This window comes from Excalfactoria chinensis, chromosome 2 (assembly GCF_039878825.1).
Source record: "Excalfactoria chinensis isolate bCotChi1 chromosome 2, bCotChi1.hap2, whole genome shotgun sequence".
Lineage (NCBI taxonomy): Eukaryota > Metazoa > Chordata > Aves > Galliformes > Phasianidae > Excalfactoria > Excalfactoria chinensis.
In genome coordinates this window covers 141,556,228-141,573,591 of record NC_092826.1, presented here as the reverse complement: position 1 = coordinate 141,573,591, position 17,364 = coordinate 141,556,228, and the positions used below count along the sequence as shown (strand labels likewise).

The 17,364-nt window shown below is 49.1% G+C and overlaps 2 protein-coding genes across 8 annotated transcripts in view; one reads left to right on the top strand and one right to left on the bottom strand.

The window, feature by feature from the left end:
- The window catches only part of SMARCD3 (SWI/SNF related BAF chromatin remodeling complex subunit D3), a 90,336-nt gene that overhangs the window by 59,753 nt on the left and 13,219 nt on the right, over positions 1-17,364 (bottom strand). Inside the window, exon 1 of one of the 7 annotated variants that reach the window (XM_072330174.1) lies at positions 4,998-5,385. The exons of 5 other annotated variants lie outside the window; for them this stretch is intronic. In XM_072330174.1, coding sequence (XP_072186275.1) covers positions 4,998-5,075 — 78 coding nt within the window. In that variant the 5' untranslated portion in view covers positions 5,076-5,385. Of the gene's footprint in view, positions 1-4,997; positions 5,386-17,364 lie in introns of those variants that run through there. One more of the 7 variants, XM_072330178.1, reaches the window with a different exon arrangement.
- Positions 5,409-8,296, top strand: LOC140248984 (uncharacterized). The gene is made up of 2 exons (XM_072330182.1): positions 5,409-7,411; positions 7,691-8,296. Exons 1-2 carry the CDS (start codon positions 6,829-6,831, stop codon positions 7,837-7,839), a joined length of 732 nt encoding a protein of 243 aa, XP_072186283.1. The 5' UTR covers positions 5,409-6,828; the 3' UTR covers positions 7,840-8,296.

The following is a 17,364-nucleotide window of genomic DNA, read 5'->3' as shown; positions in this document are numbered from 1 at the left end:
AGTATGCAGTACCCCTCTGGGTCAGAAAACTCCAGAGCTATGAAGAGCATTTGGAAGAAGCGTTGCTCATTTTTTGCCTTGCAGCTCCCCTGCACTCTTCTGCTACTCCCCACAGGGCTGGGGGCCTGGGGGCTCAGGGCTAAATAACCCACTGTAACTGGATCCGTGTTTCTACGGTGTTTCTTTTGGAAGAAAACAGAAGAGCAACTCAAACATCTCACATACCAGACACATCTGTGTACCTCTATTTATCAGCATATTGAATTCCTCACAGTGGACAACAAGCTTATTTTGCATAGTCTCATTAACTACTTATTAAAAACATACCAAGAATTAGGATGATTTTAATTATGTGTGAACTTTTCTGCAACTATCTCAGAGAGAAGGAAAGCCCAGCCCTCCGGTCCCACTGGCCGCTTGCTCATGCTTTTCAATGCTGTACAATGTTCTTTCTCTACCAGTCTTCTGCAAGTAACATCTCAAACAAATGTTGAATTCCCCAGGCTGCCTTAAGCTCAACCCAAGCATATCCTTGTTTAATAAAACAGGAAATGCATATGCAGTAAACCAGTGACTGTGTGTCCAGAAACAGTGTTCTGACAACATCCTAGCACAGAGCACCCTGTATTAGGCAAGTGGAACAAACTGTTCAAAAGTGACTGTTCATGAAGCTCTTTTCTACCCCTTTTGGAGTTTGGGCACTGACAAGATAGTATTTACATCCATGATAACACGAAAATTGCAAAGTTTTTGGTTATCTTTTCAAACCTTATATTCTCCTCACATCACTACTTCTGCTGTAGTGACTTCTACGTCTGAAAGAAACAATTACTTTTATCTACTTAAGGCAGATCATCATTCAGTTTGGGGGAAAACACCTCTAGTTCCTCCCATTAAAACAGAATAAACGCTATTTTTATGCCATACTGAAACATGAATCCCTGAGATCATCCAGTCCTTCCTTACCTCATCATCTTCGACAGACATTTACTTCCTTAACCAGTTTCTCAACAGTGACAGAGACTTTACAGCTTTCCTAATCAATCTCCATCCCAAGGTATTATGGAAAAAACACGTATGTTCTTCCTACAAAGCCCAATCACCACCAGTTTCCCAGTCTCTTATTGATGAAGCCTTTACAGCCCTCCCACTGTCACTGCCATCTGGGTTACCCCTCCTTTTGCTTATTTGTCATGCGGACAATCAATCAACATGAAAAAAATATATATTCTTGTGAGTATATTCCAACTGATTTACAACATCGTCTGCACTACTCTCTTCTTCATGAAGTCGGCATTTGCTTTCTTAGTAGCAGTGGCTGCAGCCACATAGTAGGCAGCCCACAAAGACATCCAAGTCTTTCTCCTCATTTAAACCCTGCAGTGTACGAGGAGATGCAAAATTTATTTATGAAATTCATTGCTCATCCCTTTTTCCATAACTCCATTAAACCTATTAAGGACTCTGTATACATCTTCAGGACATCAGACTTATCTTTTAACAGATTTTTACTTATTTAATTGCTGTATTAATTATTTGTTTACATCATGGCATGCTTTGAGACCCTTCTTGCACTGTACTGAATGCAGTTTCATGTAAGACAGCTCCTCAACTTACTGTCAAACTGTACGAGCAGATTTGAGAGGTGGACAATCACACAATAAGAAGAATGGGGATCAAAAAAGAAGTCTCACAAGTGATGTATGGGTTTGTATACATTAACAATAGTGAGGTATAATTGTTATTCAAGTGTAGAGATCAGCAGGAACCATAAGAAAACACTTATTAGCAGAAAATAAATATGCGTAAGGACTCACATTAAGAGGAAGAGCTACCCATGCACAACACAGAGGGCAAAGAACTAGATCCCTATACACAGAAGGTGATATGAACTAAGAGGTATATGGTAAGTACAGGAAAGTTCCAATAGCTGAGAGAGAGTCATGGACTTCCATAGGCACAGCTTGTGAACAGAATTCAAAAAGATCGGTTTTGGAAGGAAGACAAAGTGGGAACAGAAAAAGGACAGGGATACAGAATAAAAAGGGTCAGAACAACCACACAAGAAAATGGACCTCTCAGCTGCCTCCTGAGTGAAGATAATGCTGCAGAGTCCACAGTACAAGCACCAAAGATGAGAAGATTTCTGCAACTGAGTCGCAAAAGGACACATGCCTGGACAAGAGCTTTGACAAAATACGCTACGGATCTCCTCAAGGCTATACGTGAAGATCCCTGTTTGAGAAAGAAAAAAGAAAAACAAAGACAACACCCAGTGAAGGGATGCAGACAACAGAGAAACTGACATGGGGGCTACAGAACAGGAGAAACCGAGGAGCACCCCGCAGGAAGATTAATAATTTGGTTTGGGTCAACAAGTAGATACCCAGAGTGAGATGTCACAAGGGCAGCCCGAAGTGTACAACTGGACAGTAGAAAACACATCAGTAAAAAACATATTGGCATAAAGGTGGTCATTAAAGCTGAATTTATCCATAAAAGTTCTGGAAATAGAGCAGAGGGGGGAAAATGTCAGTGAAGGATGATGAAGCCTGTGAAAAAATCCCTCTTCCCACAGATACAGCATGTAAGGCCCTGATCAACAGAGCAGGAGTCAGAGAAATCCAACAAATAACTGAAAGAAAAGAACTGCTCAGCAGAGGTGGAACAAACTACTCCAGCAGGACGAAGTATCACACCTGAGGCTTCTGACCACTGAAAGATCTGACAGCACAGAGGGATCCTATCTGAACCACACAAAGGGAAGAAGATCTCTTCTGAGCCGGCAGCATGGAACAGAACAAAGGCAAGATGAAACACACAAGAGCAAAGGGCGAAGTGACCTTAGCAGAGAAACACATGTTTTCAGAAAGATCAAATAAACCCAAAATCTAACAGCTCTCAGTAAATACTGCGAAATTCTCCTTCCTATTTAACTGATCAAACAGTACATTTTTTTCTCACAGCATTCTATCCCTGCTTATACACTCCTATTTCTGAAAAATGAAACAATAACGATAATAATACCTGCAGTAATCAAGACAGATCATTTTGCCAAAGAGAGAACAAAAAAAAATAGCAATTTGAAGAGGAGGTTTTCCCTGGAGTGGAGGCATAACCTGATTCCAAGGCGTTCTGGAAAAGTTTACTCTTCAACTTGAATTTTCAAGGAATTGATTCCGATGCAGACAGGCCGCGTGCGGTGATGAGGCTGCAATATCTGCACTCGGGGTAACGGCTCCTTCTTTTATTCAATAGGATACGTAAACAGATAAATGAAGTTGCAACTTTGGGTCTTTTTGTAAGCAATGGAAGACTGGCTGCCTCAACCCGTTTTGACCAAAATGAGCCTGAGGTCAGGAAGAAACTAGAAGTGAAGAACAAACACGGAAGCAAAAGCAGAACCAAAGGAAATTATCATGGAGGGGCGCAGAGGGTCCTACAAGAGGAGGGTCCTACAAGAGGAGCTCAGGCGAGGAGTGACGGACAAGAAGCTCTGTTTCCCCTGACAGGCAGTGGAAAGGTAACAAACAGATGCAGGTACTCAGGCAATGCAGATACCAAGTGAGACGCCTCTCGTGGAGAAACAGGCAGTGCAGACAAGTCAGACTTTTCTATCACCCAAACAAGTAATGGAAACAAGTTCTGCTGCATTAATTTTGGTATGAGTTAACATTTCTCATGCTTAAGAGGCTAGCAGGCTCCTTTCACATCTACATGGGAAAGAAGCAGGTTCATCCAGCTGTCTTAGCAACTCCTGGAAACACCGAAGGAAGAGCGGTGTTGTGCCAACAGAAGCCTTGGAAAAGGAAACAGCTACCCACGTGCGCAGCCTTCCCGGGATGCCTGCGGCCCACCCAGCTACAGCCACCCTGAGCCAGACCATCTTAACCAACACATACGTTCACAGCTACTGCCACAGATCTGCACACCTGCTTCTGTCATATCTGCCCACCCAGCAACACACTGCTGATGTACATCAGCACCACTCTGCCCGCTCACTGCTCTCAGGGAACAGAATGCCATCTAAAAGTCCTTTACCCTGCAAGCTCATCACAGCCAGGCTCTGCAGCACACAAGAAAGATCCAATAAATTTGGAGCAAGCCTGAATTATGGAGACAACCCAGAGGCCTGCAGCGAGCTCCCGAGATTCCTTTGTACAGGAACAGCCAGCGGATGTCTTCAAAAAGGTGTCACAGAAGGTGCCAGAATGCTCAGGAGAGAAAACACGCAGGGACTACCTTCATCTGAGCAATATCTGCATTTCCTGGGTCTTATTTCCTTAAAAGTGTATCGGCACAAGATATCCGAATGCTATAAATGGTGGTCGCTTTCAACCATCAGTCATTTAAAGAACATCGTTTCTACTGGCAGCAAAACAAGGTTAGCATATCCCCTTAAATGGAGATCAAAGACCTGATTCCTTAAACAAAAGATGGTCATTTTTCAAAGACCTGAGTGATTCCTTTAATTAAGCGCGGCAACCTGACGTTCCCTCGTGGGTGAGCGCCCATCGACCGGCAGAGATCTGCAGCGCTAATCTCTCCAAGCCCCTGAAAGTCACCTGTTAAGTAGCCAGAGGATACATCAGAGCCAAGGCTGGAGACGAGAACCAGAGGCAGCGCCACACGGCCGCGTCGGACTAGCATCAGAATTGCTTTTCAAAACACAAGTTTGCTTACAGAACAAAGTGTCCTACAAGCCCGTTTGGGTCAGACGCGGTGCAGATCCCGCACCGTGACGAGGCTCAGAAGCATGCTATTCACCAAGCATGGAGAATCAAAGCAGCAATCACAGCACACAACCCCCCAGACAAAGCCGTATAGCAACGAATCGGCCACATCGTGTGCACCGGCGGCCCCCGCGGCTCTCGGGCGAGGCGGGGAGCGGCGCCCCACGAGCGGCGCTGCAGGGGCCGCTCCAGCCCGGCGCAGCCTCCGCTCTCCACTCATCCCTCGATTCGGAGCCAGCCAGCTCGCTAACTTTCCCGACTCACCACCCCATGGACCAGAAACTCAAAAAGTTTGCTTTTCGTAGCTTTGCGAGCCCCTCCTGTAACTTCGTCTGTAGCCATCGGGGTCTGCTCAGCCTCTCTCACTCTCTCTCTTCCTCTTTCTTTCCCTTTTCTGCCTTTTTCTCCAACTCTCCCCTCTGAGTCCTGCTGGGCTCTCACACTTCTAATAGCGCGGAGTGGGGAGGGGGCCCCTTCAGGGCCTTCCTGACGGCCCACTCGCGCTCGGCCTCAGCTGCTGCATTCCTCCACTGATAAGCCAGAAATAGTTTGCGCTGCCGGGCTCTGCGTGTTTACTCTGCGGGGACAGAAAATCCCGCTTTTTAAACCTCTCTGTCCAAACACCCGAGATAAGAGGGAGGCAAATTGAAAACACGTCCCGGCCTTTCGCAGCAGAGCTGCAGCCGCTCCTCCTCGGCGCAGGGGATGGTAAATTCTGGGGCAAGGGGGAGGGGGCGGCCTCGGCGGCGGCATCAAGCCCGGCTGCCGGGGAGTTTTCCCACTAGGAGATGCGGCGGGCGAGCGGTGAGAAACAATGGCTCCCCCCGTTCGCAGCGCTCCGCCCGCGCCGCGCTCCAGGCCCCGTCCCCGGGGACCTCCGGCAGCGAGCAAACATTCGCTGGCGGCGATTCCAGCGCGGGGCTGAGAACGGTCCCTTCGGCGAGCGGAGGCAGCGGGAGGCGGAGAGCCAGAAGCGGGCAGGGACGGCGCGGGGGCGAAGGGATGGATGGAGGGCGTGCGAGGAGCGGGGGCGGCGGGCAGCATGGCGGCGGCCCCGCCCGGGGCGATCTCTCCGGGGCTCTCCGGCCCCGCTACGACGGATCCGTGAGCGACCCGCGGGACTGACGGCCGCAGGAGCTGCGAACACCGCGGCTCGCCGTTAGGTTGCCGTTAGGCTGCCGTTAGGCTGCCGTTAGGTTGCCGTTAGGTTGCCGTTAGACTGCCGTTAGGCTGCCATTAGGTTGCCGTTAGGCTGCCGCAGCTCGCGGCTCCTCGCGCAGAGCCCCGCGCGGCACCCCGAGACCCCGCGGGCCCATCTGGGGGGAAGGGGCCTCTCCAGCGCTCCCGATCTCGGCGGCCCCTCCTGATGGGGAGCGGCTGTAACCTCTCTGCGATGCAGAGCGGCGGTGTCGCTTCCCATGACGGCACAGCAGCGTGGCCGCGGGGCTCTGCTCACCGCGGTGTGTGCGGCTGGCGGGGGGCTGCTGCCTCCCGTCCGCCTGATACAGCGATAGAGATGTTGCCAGGCTACCAGAGGGGTTTGTTCTATTCCTCTCCTTGAGATTGTTGTCTATAGACTCTGAATTTTTCGGCAAGGCTGCAAGCAGAAGGGAATCAGAAGGGAACCTGAACTGAATAGAATCGCTGCCATGGTTTTAACCCAGTGGTTAAAAACAAGCACAAGAAAGACACTGAATCGGCCAGCAGTGAGGAGCAGCGCATGGCGATCGCACGGCATCGTGCGCGCGGGGACTGAGGAACAGCCTCTGCTGATGCTCAAGGTGACCCCAACCCAGGCAGCGCTGTGTAGGACGCCACAGCGATTACAGCCTTTGGGCGTGCGGGTGCTGTTATCAGCGCCCTCCCCCTTCCGCTCCCTCAGACACACCCAGCGCAGCAGCGCAGCCTTGTTCGGGGCACGGACCAAACCGCTGCTGCGGCTCCGTCCAACCCGAGCCGACTGTACGTGGGATCCGGAACCGAGCTGCCGCGTGCCAGCATGGCGACGCCGCCCCGCGCCTGGGAGGCTGCGGTTCCAAAAGCACGCGGTGACATCGGCTCGATCTTGCGAGCCCGTTAGTGCTCAGCAGACGACATGCCTTCTTCTTGCGCACCGCACCGCGCAGGGACGCACCGCTTCCCCTGCAGCGCCGCTGCTGACACAAAGCCGCATCCGCCGCTGTCCCCGCTCCTAACGGGAGCCGCGTCCCCACCCTGGTTCCACCGAACGGCACGAGGGCACGTGCGGGTCACTGGGAAGGCTCAGGGCAAACGCCCGCTACAAGCGGCGGCAGCTCCGGGAGCGGCGGCACCGCCCGCAAAGGAACCAGCGGTGGCCGGACGGGGCCCGTCGGCGCCGAGGCCGCCTCGGATCGGGCCGGCGCTCAGGGCGCGGCTCTGGTGCGGAGCGGCGCGGCGCGCGGTCCCCCCTCGAGTCCCCCCGCGCTCCTCCGCCAGCACCGTCGGCACCGAATGGCCGCGGCGCGCCCGGCACGGGCAGGGCGTGAGCCAGCAGCGAGCCCGGATGGGCGGCGGGCCGGGTTCGGGCCGGGTTCGGGCCGGGTTCGGGCCGAGCCTCCTCCGGGTCCGCGCCGAACCCGAGCGGGCCGCGGCCGGACCGATCGCGGGTCCCGCGAGCCCCAGGCGGCGGTGCGCATGCCCGACGCGGCTCCGTGAAGGTCAGCCGCGGCCTCGCGGGGACGCGCGGGCGGGGGCGGCCGGGCCGCGGTAGGGAACGGCCTTAACCCTTTCCGCGCCGCGCCCAGCGGAGCCCCGGGACCGCGACCGCCGTGCGGGCAGAGCCGAGGGGCGGCGTGGCCGGGGCGAGTGGCGGTGACGGCCGCAGCGCCCCGCCGTCCGATTCCGTCATCGCCAGCGCCGTCCGACGGGTGGCGGGCCGGGCTGCTGCGCCGCAGGGCTCAGGGTGGGGTTTCGTTGGTGCTTTTGATCCGCTACAGATAAAGCGACGCGAGCAGCTGCTCCCGGCTCAGCCGGAGGCCACATCCTGCAGCAGCTGGACGGGGTGCGGAGCGTCACGGGATTTCAAGTGAACACAAGAGAATCAGTATCGTCCTCTATCAGCATGTTCTATGGGGAGAGTTACTAAGAGCATCGGATAAGCAGGTCGGCCCCCATAAAAGGAGAGAGCTGCGGACACACTGTAGCCTTACGCGTAATGAGACTTAAAGGACAACAGTTACATACTAGTAACACTGCGCTTACTCACAAAGTCCTATAGGAAACACTGTAACTCGCTTTTCTTTTTTCCTTTCCCTTTTTTCCTTTTCCCGAGCGGAGGCCGCGGTACAGCTGGATGGAACCGACCGGCCCAGCATCTCCTCGCTGACAATTACATTTATTTCCTGTGAATACTGTGAAGGAAGACTCGTGTAAAATGCACTTACACAACGAATGGATGAAGGTTACAGTGCAAGCATATCTCCTCTCCAGAGAAAAACCATACAATTTTACTTGAAATTCATTTCTTATCCTATTTCCCCCATGTATTTTCTTTCAAAAGTGTATTAAACCAACGTTATTTGCTGCTGCTGTTTTTAAAAGCTGCCTGGCTCAACCCAAGTCTCTCTCTCTTTCCCAGCTGCCACAGCCGCCCTGCAGCTGCCCGCCATGTCTGGCCCTGATGGCAGTGGCACGGACGGACCCTGCAGTGCTCGTGTTCCTTCACACGTTCTCGGGCACTGGGCACATGCTCCATCCCTCCATTGCTCCCTTCAGCCTCACTTTGTGTTATGTCCTTAACTCACATTACTCGGGTTTCAAGGAAAGCTGACATTCATCCTTATCTGGGCTGTAGGAGGCCATCTTTTCTCCCACCGATTCGCTTAGTTTGTTTTTACTTTGCTATTTTCAGCTATGCCAGTCAGGCTAAAAAAGCAGAAACACAAGTTGTGGGAGGGGAGGAACATGTTTGCATCTGCATTTGATTTTTTAATCAATAGTAGTTAAAGAAATACATCAAGGTTGCTCTAAAAGGGCTGGTTTCTCTCATCCGATTTTCACTTAGGCTCAGAAACTTAAAGCATAGTCTCATAAAACACCAGAGTTGGAAGGGACCTGCAGGGGTCACTGAGTCCGACCCCCAGCTCAACACAGAACCGCACGCAAATCACACCCTGTGTCTGAGACCACTGTCCAGAGGCTTCTGGAGCTCCAGCAGCTTGGGGCCCTGCCCATCACGCTCTCAGCCTTTCCCTCACCTCCACCTGACTCCCATGGCAGCTCCACGCTGTTCCCCTGGGCGCTTTGCTGCCAACAGAGAGCAGAGCTCAGTGCTGCCTGTTTGTGCCCTGTGAGGAGCTGCAGGACCAAGAGGGGCTGTAGGATCACCATGAAGAGCTGTAGGCTGCCACGGAGTCTTCTGGCTACCTGGGCACTCTGTTGGCTCACATTCAATTTGCTGTCAATCAAAACCCCCAAATCTCCTTCAGCAGGGCTGCTGCCCAGCATCTCATCTCTGCTATTCTCAACAGTTTCAGAATTTGTGCAGTATTGCACAAAAAACAGAGACAGAAAATACCTGAGATGGAGGTTCTGCATATTCTAAAGAAATGGTAGCCTGTTCCTGAGTCCAGAATTATTCGATATCCCCATTAACAATATAGATAATGACCTAGAGAGCATGCTGATTAAATTTCCTAGCAAGACATGGTTTGCAGTGGTCACAGGTATGTTGTGAGAGAGAATCAGAACTAAAATCCCCCAAAACTGGGCGTGTTGTTTGAAAGAGCAGGACATAATGCAACCAGAAAGAGCGCAGGCTTTCAGACCAAGCCGTGAATCAACAACTGCGTGGACAGACAAAGGAGAAAACTGATGGTGGTATTTTGGTTGGGTTTTTTGTTTGTTGTTTTTGTTTATTTGTTTGTTTTGCTTCTTTTTCAGAAAAAAAATATATATAGTGATATAACATCATGAGCTGAATGTGAATTAATATTAGTATGCTTACACCAGGTAAACTAGACACACACACAAAGCCAGGTGAGCATTGAGTGCTGCCCCACTGCTCGCATCTCCTTGGTGGCAGCAAAAGCAGTGCCAGTGGCACTCCAGGTCCTTATCTGTCTCCACTTTTTGTGTGCTCTTTCTCCCCATCCCTTCTCTCAAGGCACAAACTGTCCCAGATCAACATTTCCCCGAGGCTGCAAAATGAAATTTTGCAAATATTGGTGAGGAACCCTTCCAAAGTAATCAAAGTAATCCTGCTGTGCTGGGCACCGTTAGCAGCTCAGCCACGCTATTCTCTGCAGTTTGGGTCTCTGTGTGTGAATGGAAATATGTGTGGGAAAAATGAAGGTGGTTCAAGTAAAATATAATAAGAATTGTAAAGCATAAAGAGGGAAAGAAGAGGTAACAGCCACAAGGCTGCTGCAGATACGGAGAAGAGCTACTCTGCATATTCACAGTGCAAGAACTAACAGATTGCAATTTCTCCCAGGAAGATTCAGATATTAAAGAAGAGTACAGCAGTAAAAGTAGAAATGTTCTGGGATATTGTTTCTGATAGGGATGGATTTAAACTCAAAGATAGTAGATTTAGGTTGGATACAAGGAAAAAATCTATTACGTCTACATCTACGGTTGATGCCCCATCCCTGGAGACTTTCAGGCTGAGGCTGGACCAGCCCCTGGGCAACCTGATTCAGCTGCGGTGTCCCTGTTCAATACAGGGGAGCTGTACTGAACGGCCTTTGGAAGTCCCTCCCAACTCTAAGGATTCTATGATTCTATGACCTCTATAACTGAAGGTCTTTAGGAAGATGTCAGACAAGCATCTGCTTTGAGTGATGCAGCTGATGTAGATTCTGACGTGGAGCAGGACAGGTGATGAGCTGATTCCCAATGGTTTCTTTCACCCATTTGCCCATTTGTCTCCATTAAACTGCATGGAATTTAGTGAGACAAAGATGTGACCTTCTCTACCCAGAGTGGTTTGCCTTGATTAGCTTCACAGATCTGCTTCAAAACAAGTGTAAGGTGATCAAAAAGGGTCCCTTAAAGTTTTGGTTTTAGAAAAAGGACACGTATCTGACTGCTGCCAGTTCCCCCTGAAATTTACCAGGTACCATAGAGCTTTTACACTGCAGCCTTTCACATTTTCCTTGACCTTCAACTACCATTCTGCATTACTGTCTATAGACATATCACTTCACGTTAGACCTTTCCACTGGGTTCTCAAATCTATTTGCAATGAAGAAATCCAGTGAACAGTTTGTAACAAGCATAAAGAAAAAAAAGGCTTGAAATAGAGGCAATAAAGAATAAATAAAAGCAAAGAAAAATGTCTGTTTTTCTATAGTTTCCAAACGTAACTGCAGAAGTAAGGAGATAATTAAAAACATATGACCTGATTATTAAGAGTAATCACAGACAACAGCAAGGAGAAGAAGATCCCTAAAAATCTTCATCTACTGCCCCCTAGACCAAAAAAGGCAGGTACTTTATGGTACCTGATTAGAGTGATGGGTTGGGGTGTGTTTGGTAGCGGCACCATGAAGGATTCACTCACGGTCACAGATGGATCAAACACAGAGGAGGGAATTGCTGGGCCAGTAAGACTGGTGCTGTATAATCGACAGCAGCCACATCATAGACAGACATTTACTGCACTGCACTTTAAGCCTCGGTCTTATTGGACAACTGCTAAGAAAAAAAAAGTTATCAGAATGACTTTTTAAGTCTGTCCGACTATTTGTCATTTGTTCTTTCATCAGCTTTGGCCTTCCTTAAGCCTGACATTCCCAGTTTGGGGCATTCATTTACAGACAGCAGTCACAACCCACACTGTCACCCTTTGCCAGGCTAAACAAGTGAGGCCCATAGGTGGTCTCTTCAAACAGAAATGCCCATTTCTATAATTTCATCAAGTTTTCTTAAATAAGTCCTGGTTAATCTACTCAGAGCATGGGTAAACAGGACCGTACCTATATTCTGAAAGGCCCCGTAGCGGTGTGGCATTGATACTTCTCTTACCACCACAACACTCTGTGAAACTTCCCAAGATTCACAACCACTTTCCACAACATTATGACAGCGACAACTGCAAATTCTGCTGCAATACATTTGCTGCAATACATTTGCAGCAATACACAGGGTTGTTTGTCTCACTGCCATTAGGAAAGCCTTCAGCTCACAGTGCTGACTCCTGCTACCAGCCCTTGACAGCACAGCTGCGAGCTGCACTCTCATCAGAGACTGATTTCTGCTTGTTGGTCTTCAGAATCATTCAGTTCAGTACGATAACTCTCCTGCTTCAGCAGTCCCTGTATAGTTTGCATCATCAACGCTTTTCATTTCTGCGCTTCCTGTTATTTGTGCCATGGGTTTTAGTGAAAAATATCAAATGCCATTACTGCAAAGAGAATTCCTGAATAAAAAGCAATGCCTTTTGCTTCATTTTCTTACCTGCCTTGCCATTCTTCTATTACTCCCTGCCTCCTGAATCTCAACTACATTTTCAGATAGTGCTGTCTCAAAGGCTTCACTGAAGTCCCGTTAAATAAGACACACTTATTCCTTTTTGCTGAAAATTAGCCAGAAATCCACTGAATTAGTAAACTTACATAATTCTTTTATCCCATTTACCATTTATGTCCTCCTCATGCTCAGTTATTTTATTTTCCCTTCAGTCGCACAGAGACTTAGGATTACAGCAGTGCAAATGCCCAGAGTGTTTTTACCCATCTGCAACATAGGAAAACGAACTGGATTTCCTCTTTCTTTATTAGGAAAATATATTTTTTGAAAGCCCCTTCCGATTAATAATGCCATGTTTATATCCTGGTCTCACTGAAAACGGTTTGAAAAGAATCTATAGTTTGAGTAAACCAATAATGAGTAAATACTTACTGAGGGATGCATTCATATACAAAAATATGTGAGACGTGACAGTCTTAGGAAGCACAGAGAGACTGTGGGAGGCACATAACCAAAGAAGGAGAACAGAGCAATCTTGGCATACAGTAATAAATTCACCTCTCATTTCAGCTACACTAGCAGAACAGTTATGAGGTGAATAAAATCACAACAGTCTGGGAGCACAATGGAGCTGAGCGGGATAAGTAATAATAGTAATTATTAAAAAAAATAAATTAAAAAAACAACCAGAAACTCTGCTGCTAAACAAGCCCGAGTGACTCTTTATTTTATTGGGCAAAATAATCACAAAAGTATGAAAAGATTACCCTTGAGAAAAGTAAATCCTAATCTCAAACAGGACATTATCACAGCAGACATCAACGGCTTTCAGAAACGGCAGCCAGTGGTAAAATAGCAAAAGAAACTTAAATGTATTGCAGGGAAATGTGCCTGAAATTCTGACTGTGAACAGACAGCGCACAGTGCCCAAGCAAAATAAAACTTAGGTGAACGGTTATAAGCAAAATGTCACAAATATGATAAGAATGGGTGGGAGACAAGGAGCTGCCAGCAGCTCTGGGCTGTTCTATGCAGCTTTTTGTCTATTTGTTGGGCTTTTTCTTTCATTTTTTTTTTTTACCATCTTCAGAGATCTACAGGAGAAGATGTGGGGAAACTTTCACAGCCATTTGGGTCGAAAGACAAAAAAAAAAAAAACAAATGGCCATTAAAATATTAGGAGATTTTGGCTGGAAAAACACAAGACAGCAGTGGAAGTGAAGGAGCTGTGATATGCCTATAGCAGCAGGTAGGACATTTTCTAAACCTTCCAGCTTTCTGTTCTCCTGGTATATAAATACTCTTGAAATCAGGAATACGGAAATGGCAGGCACAGCTGCTCATGGCACAGTGACATGATTGCAGTGCTCACGCTGTAGCTGGACAACGTGCTTTCAGATGAGCCTTTTTTTTTTTAGCAACCCATTGCTGCAAAAGCAGCAAACTGCCGGCTGCAGCACTAGGCAGTGGTTTCCCTCCTTGTCTCTCCCACCATATAATAGGCACGGCATGTTGGCAGGCAACAGCTCACAGCAACAAACTCCATTTGGCAATGAGGTCATTAAGCCATACAGTAACACGCTGCCTATGCTCCCAAGGGGACGAGGAACATAAACGATGACACAAGTTAGTTGTAGCAGACCTCAAAAATGCTGGGGTTAGAAGAAGCATTAGTGGAATCCTTCTGGTGTGCAGTGCTTTGCAAAATAAATAATTTACATTGCTTTTGCTAACAATTGGCTGGTAAGGCTCAGATAGCGGTGTTTCTATGTGAACTGCGAGGAGAAGAGCTACCTGCTGTAGGTTCTATCACATAATTTGTCACAGTTTTTGCACTCATGGTAATCATCTGTGTCTCTGGCCCAAGATTTCTTGGTGGTACAGATAAAGACAGCATGGTCTCTGGCCTTTGCAGTTTGCAAATGAAGTTAGCAGATGGAAATAGCAAGAGTGTGCAAAGGAACAGGGAGAGCAGCAGTCTCCATGATGGGCAGCGGACCCAGCACAGCAGCTGTCTTGCTGTGCTTGTTTTGAATGGCTACCAAGTTCCTTTGCTGCACACCCCATCATCAGCACCTGTTTCCTGACCAATTTATACTCAGCCTGCAACTTGAAACCATAGAAACAACGTGCTTGTGGGGAATTTGGACTGCCCTGCTCTCTCTTGGGAAGCAAGCATGCTTCATTCCTCAGAGACGCCCCAGTGCCCACATACTGAAGACAAGCAGGACATATTGCACAGCAAGGCCGCTTGTAAAAGCAATAGCAAATACTAATGAGTAAATATCTGCTAACATTGTACAGAGGAAGGGATTTACAGTTTTAAGTTGTAAGCTCAAAGATACAAACAATAGAAAAATATTTCTTTAAATTTCTGTAGCTAAGATCCCAGCCATTAATCTGGTGTATGACACTCACCTAGTCTAAGTAAGTATAAAGCAAAGTTAAAAACACAGCATAAAGCTTGTATAATGGAAAGTCCATCAGAAATATCTCATATTAAATAAAATAAGGGATGCAGGATATTGGAAGAGAAAGAATGCAAACATAAAAACAACCCGTCTTTAGCCCTTTAGAAAAGCTTCTTTTGGCTATAACGTAACTGCTTCCTTTCTTGCTTCATCTGATTTGTAACAACTCCTCCACTTATCCAACTGTTTTAATGCTAACTTCTTTTTCCCTTCAGTTTCTCCACCTCCTATGGCCATTTGAGTCAATCCCCTTTTCCCCCAGTCCAGCTCCTGCCACTGCACACCTCAGCACTGCAATCCAATCCTAAAATCCAGTTTTCATGCATGCCTCTGTCATATATTTGATGATCTCACGCCCGCCATGACAGCTTTGCCATGCGCTTATCATGTCACTTAACTCCAACAAGTGCTGTAATTCATCAATCACAAATCCTCTTCAGAAACAAATTGAAGACATGGCTATAGGCCTATAGCCCCTTCTTGTTATGGCCTTTTTAAAGGCTTTGTTTTTTGCTATCTCCCCCTTTATATGTTAACTTGATTTATCTGTCTACCAGTTCTGTGGATCCTCTTGCATGGTTGCAGGACACAGCTCTGGTACTTCAAACCAAAGCCCAGGATACCTTCAGAAAATGACTCCATTCTGTCTGGCAGCTGCTGAAGGATGGATTGTGTGCAATAAAAATAGTTTCTAGCAGTTTCTAATCCTGTAGCAAACTCCCGGCATAAAAATGATGAGGATCCTGACTGCAGCTGGGACCCAAAGACGAAGCATGGAAGAGAGCAGGTAGGAGTGAAGTACTTGAGCAGGAGCTGGGAGCAGATGACTTCCAGAGGTCCCTTCCAACCTCAGCCGTTCTGAGACTGAATGGTGCATCAGCTGTATGGGTCAGAATTAGCAGGCTGAGGAGTATGGGTAGTGTTGCAGTCTGCCACAGAGGCAAACAACCTGAACAACCCTCATATTTACAGGCCCTTATTCTCATAGGACACATTTACCACCCCAGTATTTGAAGAAGGGACAACACAGAGGGGCACAGGCAGCCAGGGAGGTTCCTGGGAAACACTGTTGATGAATTCTTAACATGGATGACTGAGGAACAGTGTGAGGGTCAGGGGCAACCTTGGCTGTGACCAGGAGATGGAGGTGATCAGGAGCATGAGGGAATGGAGCAGAGCAGAAAACAGGGTCACAGTCCTAGACTTCAGCAGAGCAGACTTTGACCCTTTCGAAGATCTGAGTGGAGGAGCCCAGCGGAGGGCTGCAAAGACGGAGGGCTGCAAAGACGGTGGGGCCAGGGACAGCACCCCACTATTCACAGCTGACTCTTGGGAGGCTCCAGGATCAGACCCCTGATGTGTGGACTGTCTTTGCTTCAGGTACAATCAAAGAGGAGCCCGCAGCCTGCGCTGCTGAGCTCTGCAAAGAGCCTTCCCTGCAAAGCTCTCTGCATATTTCCATGGGAACAGACTCATGCCTCTCCTGTTGCCGAGGAGACGCACCACAGCATTCCGAGCCTGGCCAACAGCCCCCAAAGCACTGCAGCATCCCTAAGACCACGAGCAGTTTCACACGAGCACATCCCTCCCCGTTCACCACGTCCATCCTCCTCCCCATCCCCATTTTTCATCTGCTCTAAGCACTTGGACGCAGCGTTTCAGTGTCTCCCAAATAACCGGCTTTGATATCAGCATTTTAAATGACACTGCCGACCCGAACATCTCCGCGTGCCCGGAGTCCGTCCTCCACACAGCTGTAGTCATTCGCACACACTGAGCCACCCTGCAGAGCAACTCCTTCCTTCGGTACCGATCTGCTCTTAGAAGCTGGGCGGCAAAACCAGCGCCTCCCTCCTCCGTCTCCCCTCACTTTCGCAATTTTCGATCGGAAAATGAAAAGAAAGCTCCAACCCGAAGGGCTCGGCGGGCTACAGGCCTCGTGCTGCCGCGCACGGCGGAGGAAGGCGCGGACTCTCGCGGACTCCGAGCTCCGCCTCAGGCCGCGCTCACGGTCCCAGACTGCCGCTGTGTGGCCGCCGCCAGCGCTGACCGCAGCTCTGCGGGGACGGCCGGGCGGGGCGGCCCTGCGGCCGGCGCGGCGCCCACCGGGCTGGCGCGGGGTCGCCTTCCACATCCGTCCCTCCCTCCGACAGCCTTCTGCCCATTCTTTCGGATGGAAAAGAAAGAGGGAAGGCAAAAAAAAATGCATTCCCAGTAGCCTGCTAGTGGAGAATCGGCATCTGGGGCAGTGACAAGTGATGTGGGAGCAGCGGGCCCCGCTCTTCCGATATGGGGAGGCAGAACAGCTGGAGACTGTGCTCAGAGAGGCAAGGGACGAAGTCTCCTATAGTGGGGAAGCCTTGAAACGTGGGATCTTTGGCAGCAGAACGGCTTCTTCTCCCTTACATCTGAACTTACAGAACCAGTGCTAACCTGAACAGTCCAGAGGAACGAGCTCCCGGCTCCAAGGGAGATCTAAGAGCCCCCTGGGCTGGATCGTGCATTAACACCCTGAGAAAAAGGCATGTCAGACGCCCACTGCAGTTAACAAGGCAGTACCTGCTTGGCAGACTTGCTGTCACCAGAGGATCGTTGTTGACAGATCCCGATCCAGAACGTTTCAGGAGAGCATTAAGGCTTGTCCAGGCCTTGAACCCACCCTGCCCTCATCCACAAACAGCTGCACTGACTCAGGAGCCCAACAAATCAAGACAATTCTGAGGCAG

Bases quoted from the DNA above. Each gene is read 5' to 3' on its own strand.
- LOC140248984 (XM_072330182.1), top strand. From the start codon at position 6,829: ATGCCTTCTTCTTGCGCACCGCACCGCGCAGGGACGCACCGCTTCCCC. The intron at 7,412-7,690 runs GTCAGCCGCGGC...GATCCGCTACAG, and splicing joins CCCGACGCGGCTCCGTGAAG to ATAAAGCGACGCGAGCAGCT.